Below are 6,000 nucleotides of genomic sequence, written 5' to 3' on the forward strand. Positions count from 1 at the left end.
ATAATACCACTGTTATTACTCTTAGATGGGCTAAAGAGATGAGTCTTAACATGCACTGTGACTCCTTCTGTACCCATAATATCAATAATCTGTGTGTAATGCTCTATCTGTGGTTTAAGGTTGTTTCACTGTACTGTATGTTTCAAAAAGGGCTTGATGTTTTAATTCAACTGACTAACTACTTGTCTATTTGATGTATATGATGCATAACGTGATCCTGACGCTCCTATACAAATGGTCTTTTCTTACAGTTGGATGCATGTAACTAATCTTTAAGAGTATTAACAATTTAACAGATTTATCCGAATCACAGTGTAATATTCTGAACATGTACCGGTGCTGCTCCTCTCCACATACTTATACCTACCCTGTCAAAGAAATCTGGTTCAATGCGATGCGGGAAACTGGGTCTCTTATGCCACCGTGGTCCTCCCATGCCATTTCCTCCACTGACAGGGTCATAATAGCAGCTGTCAGTGTAGCCTCACAGGCCCACCTCCGTGTTTGTTAGTAATGGAAAGTGGTGGCAACACCCCCCCTCCACCCCTAGACCCCCTTCAGAGATGTGGCAGCCCAGTGGCCTTCTGGGAAATGCAGTCCTTTGTGAAGGACAGATGCATGGGGAAAGTGAAGGGAGCAGCACTGGGAGCATGTCATTAAATGTCACATGGGTGTCACATCCTCCATCACTAATGCACACTTTCCATCTTTTTTTCTTTCCCTCCGTCACGTCTCCCTCCCTGATTGTGTCTGGGTTTTTGACCTCTCCTCCCCCTTCTCTCTCTCTCTCTCTCTCTACCTCCCTCTCCTTCACAAACCAGGGATCTGAAAAAGGTTGGAGTGACTATCGTAGGACCGCAGAAGAAGATCGTGAGCAGCCTCAAAGCCCTAGATTCCCACACCAAGAATGGCCCAGTACCTGTTTAAGAAATGAACCCGACGAGTAAGAAACACCAGAGACCTGTCCGTCGGTGTGGTTGCTAATCACAGTCTAACACAGTGGCTTCGTATGTAAACTGGAAACGGATGGAAAAATATGATGTGATTCAAACGAGGGCTTTCGTTGTTTCGTTGAAAGACGATGTCAAGTCCTGACAGAGAAACAGGAAAGAGTTCAGCTAGTGAACCGGCTGACTCTCCGAACCCTCCGTCCCTCCATGCCCACGTTGAGATGCCTTACAGACAAATAGGGGGGTAGAGAGAGCAGAGGAAAGCCAAGGAGACCTGCCCAGGGTTACAAACTGGGACTGGACTGGGATACAGGGCAAGGACTGGACTAACATAAAGCCGGAGCTCTCCAATATTGGCTTAGCTGGACAGCATAGCTTTCCCTTTACGGCTTAAAAGGGGACGGGAATGCTCACAGTCTCTTCCCACCATGCCTGTGGAACGAGGCGGTGAAACGGCTGAGACGCCTTGCATTGAAGAGCACGGCGGACAGCAGCAGCTCACCCGGATTTGGACCCTTCCTGGACTAATGAGGTCTGCGGCGTGATATTTTGTTGTAACTACCTACATTTACAGTCTCTATCCATGAGAGAACTGAGCTGGTATATGGACACACCTAACCGAGCCATTTTACTTCTGTAGCTCTAACATATAGCATTTGCATTCATGTCACATAAAAGCAATAATTATGATAATCAGTTAAATAGTCTCATTGTATGGAAGCCATGAGTCCGTCACATGTATCGAACGCTGTGCTCTGAAGGTACGGGGGCCATAACACACTTCACACACAGACTTTTCTTTATGGTGACATCTATGTTCTATGTGCTTATGAACAGATATTGTACAGTTATAGTGCCGTTCCCTCAACCCAATGCCCTTTGTGTGAAATCTCAGGATGTATTCGTTATTCGTTCTAACAAGGGGAAACAGACAGAGGGAGTAGAGACAGGAATTGAGAGTGCAGGTTAAGAAAGATAGGAAAGGGGGAAACTGTAAGAGAGAAATTTATGAGAGGAAAAAGAATGAAAAAGAGATGAAGTGGTGTCATTCAGGCCTCAGACATTCTTGTTGTGTTGCGGAAGTGTTTGAAACTAGAAGCGGGTTTGAGTTTCTTCTTCAGGTAAGACAGGTTAGCATCACCAATCCCACACAACATCAGGTATTTTCTTTCTAAGGAGTGGGATTTGTTCGGAAGGTTGAGATCGACACTGCAAAACTGAGGGTGTTGTAGTCTCGTATTAGTCCAAGTCCGTAACTTGTCAACAAAAAGCCATGCGGGACCTGAAATTTGCTATAAAACGAGAACGTTGTTCCAGTACGAAATTAATCTATGAAATCCTGGTGTGTTTAATGCAAAAAGTAGAGTGCCTCCTCTAGTTGGATTGGATCGGGGTGGGATCACCAAACAAAAAGCTCCAGTTTCCATTTATTTTCAACAAAGTCTTTTTTTCTGTGTTCTCAAAGGGGTTTTCTCAACACTGCCCTAAACTAACAAGGTGTGAAAATGCCCTGAAAGAGATGGAGCACTTCCAATAAATGATTGCTTTCTGAGATAGTTTCTAGTACAATATATGTCCAGGATGGGATTTCCCGAAGGCACCGAATTTAAGATGATCTTTGTACTGTGAAGTACAGCCTTACAGATGTTAGTTTCCTGCTTTGATGTCACCCAGTCAATCCCTCAGTGCAACACATACCCAGTTATTTCTAAACTGGCACTTTGGTACTTTGTGCTGTTGGATGGGTAATATTTAACCACGAGGGTGTTATCTTTAAGCTTCTTCCAAGCACTTAGTAGACAATATTTGAGCACTTTGAATGGAAATGTTTAAGGGTGCTCCGATCGGTCGGCCACCGATCGTTATTGGCCGATATTCGTTCTAAATAGTTTCATTGGTGGTCTATGTAAAAGCCGATCAGATGACGCAAAACATGCAAGACAATTTATACGAGCCGCTAAAATGACTTCACCGGAGTTGCGAGTTGTGTCTCTAAAGCCCCTTTTGCAGACTGTTCAAGGCAGGACTGTTGCGCCGTTATTCCGTGTTGCTCCATCGCCGAAGAGTAGTTCTGTTTATACTGTCTGCTTGGAGGACGCGTTCCCCACATGCACAGTAGATCGCTACGCTACCAATTGTAGAGTATTGGCTGCACGGACAGGTACATGCAGTCACAACAAATTGCCAGTATGTGAACGTCCACACAGAGCCTATCCGTACACATTCTGATGACGAAATTCACGTCACGCAGAATCTCGCAGACACGCAAAGTATAATATGTGTTTTCTTGTGATCGGTGATTGGCCCCAAAAATCTTGATCGGAGCACCCTTAGAAATGTTATTGCCTTGGTATGGACTAAGGTGATTTTGGTGCTTTTGGGAAACCCATCTCTGTTGAGTGCGTCAGTCGGTCCTCTGTTACTCGGTCTACCTGTGGATGCTGCTGTTGCTGCTATGTGTTCTAATTAGCATGTACATAATGTAAACCATCGTAATGATAGCAACTAGCGCTACAGATCCCACTATATGTACATGGCCATCCCTCTTTGTACAAATGTTTGTATGTATAAAAGAAATAAATAAAAATTGTGCAACATTTTTAATTAAAAAAGAGACAAAAATCATCTGTATTATATTTTATCTTATTTTGGATTATATTTGTTTGCTTTTTTTCTTTTCTACAATAAAAAGGCAATTATGATTACATTATTATTTATTTGTTAACATTATACGACGCAATGTTGATGTTTTTTTTTGTAGCATACAGTAAATTATGTGTCAGTGCTATCTGTGTTTTTGGTTTTTGACTTACTTTATAAACCTGGGACATCCGAGAGAGCAATACTGTTATGCACCCGATATCCAGATCCCTCATTCTCTGTCTCAAGACTGACCCGTGTGTCTGTGTGAGAGTTTACGTGTGCAAATGTAGATGGCCTTGTCTACTAATGTAAAATGATTTGTAGTGGAAACATTTATATTTTTATAATAAATATTCGCAAAATATTTTCCAAAAAATGGATGATGATAGACCTGCTCCTGTGTTTTTATTCTATTATGTCGCAGTACAATAAGTAATGTTGGCTTCTCTTTTAACAGCAAGCGTATTTCCATATGTTTAACAGATCACAAGTGGAAGTGAAACACTCATAACTCACATGTCATCTTTTTTTATTCAACATTCCATAGATCAGTCTTTTGGCACATCTTGTCTTCTTCAGGATAAAAGCCAGCAATCATCTGACGGACATATATAGTGAACAGGACATGTGTTTCAAATCACTGAGTTCACAGGGCAATCAACATGAACAGAGACGGAGCCCATAGAAAGGTCATAGCCAAGAAAGGCCTTCATCAGCCATGACCACAGTCTACGAACCAGCAAATACAATACAAGTAGAAAAATGTCTAAATTATTTTATTCAAATTTAGCAATAACTCACAAAAGACTATAAATATACATGTGAGTGACGCATACAACATTTAAAGTAAAGTAAAGAAAGATCAAAATGTATTCTCAGTAAAAATAAAAAAATAAATGATAAAGATCTATATCTATCTATCTGATATCTAATATTGTATGGCAAAAATTACATAAGTCATTAAACATTGCATTTTCTAGCACAAAAAAAAATGAGGATTCGATTTTCAAATTTGTATTAAAATTGTATTCACACAAAAATGGAAAATGTAATGATGATACTGTAGTGCTGCCACAACATATATAGGGCAGATAAGTGGGTTTGGCACAGGAAAACTTTAAAAAGGGATGTTGACGAACCATGTTGATAAGAAGGACTAGTGCAAAAAAGTGGCATTTATTAACAATGGCTATACTATGGCAAAAAATTTAACCCAGGAAATTCAATAAAACTATGTTTAAACTGAATCAAAAGAACACAAATAAAAGAAAGCTGCAGCATCACAGCAAGCTGCCAACTCTCTTTCCCCCTCCCACTCATACTCCAGTGAATGGGATGTTACCTTCTCAGCCTCACCTAATTAGAACCACCTGCCCAGGTACGTATAGGGTGAGCTAAACCGAGCAATCATTCGCTCACTCAAGTTGATGCTGACATCTCAATCTATCTATGGGCACCCATCTACAGTATATCAATGAGCCCACCAAATGTTACAGATTGTCATTTACTGCAAAACTATCCTACATATCTAACATATTAACAGGCCCAGCCCCTCCCTGCTGAGAGGACTTCATGAGACAAACCTGTTAATACTTTCCTTGATTGAGCTGCTGAGCAGCTGGTCTACCTCGACATCCCAGGTAGGACAACAACAATCCTATGAACCAATAAAACAAACACACTTAACAAGCTGGTGTCATTTATACACCTTAATTGATAATGCATTAAATTAACTGAAACTTTGGACTGAAATTAATAGCTAAGCAGACACAAAAGCATGGTTAATTTTGGGGAATAGGGCCAAGTGAAAAGGGAGAAAGGCAACCTTTTAATGGATAATAATTATTTTACTTATTGGCAGGCCAGGGCTTCCACAGAGCGACCCCTTCCACTCTTTGGTGTCTACCTACCTTCAGTTCTTAATTTCCCTACTGTAAGCTTAATCAAGTGTTTTAGTTACCGAAACATAACCATGTTTTAAGTAATATAGGGTTCAGTGGTCCTCCAGAGTCCGAGATCAGAACTGCGTCCATAGTAATGGTCTGTTATACATAGCAGCGGTCTGATATAAAGAAATAACTGACTGTGATTGACCAATCAGAATTGAGTATTCAATAAAGCTGTGTAATAACCATAGTTAATTTACTTAAGTCATGATCGTTTTCTACCCATTACCATATCGGTTGCTATGCGTGGCCATTGTAGAAATAAATAACTTTTAAAATTATCATTGAATATCTGGGGCTTCGCAAAATTGTCCAATCTCAGCATCCTGTCTGGTTATAGGATTGTCACAAGACATATCTTTCACTGTACCTGTCTATACTGGACCTGCACTTTGTCCACAAACCCTCCAACATCTGTTAACCAGCTTCCAACTGAACCACCTCAACCTCTGTTTCTAATC

At 40.8% G+C, this 6,000-nt stretch overlaps 1 protein-coding gene across 3 annotated transcripts in view; it reads left to right on the forward strand.

The window, feature by feature from the left end:
* epha3 (eph receptor A3) overlaps positions 1–3,981 on the forward strand; it is a 143,935-nt gene extending 139,954 nt beyond the window's left edge. For all 3 annotated transcript variants that reach the window (XM_074659681.1, XM_074659682.1, XM_074659683.1), the window contains one exon: positions 822–3,981. In XM_074659681.1, coding sequence (XP_074515782.1) covers positions 822–927 — 106 coding nt within the window. In that variant the 3' untranslated portion in view covers positions 928–3,981. The remainder of the gene's footprint in view (positions 1–821) is intronic.
* The last annotated feature ends 2,019 nt before the right edge of the window (positions 3,982–6,000 follow it).

The sequence above is a fragment of the Sebastes fasciatus genome, chromosome 14, assembly GCF_043250625.1.
Source record: "Sebastes fasciatus isolate fSebFas1 chromosome 14, fSebFas1.pri, whole genome shotgun sequence".
NCBI classification, from domain to species: Eukaryota; Metazoa; Chordata; class Actinopteri; order Perciformes; family Sebastidae; genus Sebastes; species Sebastes fasciatus.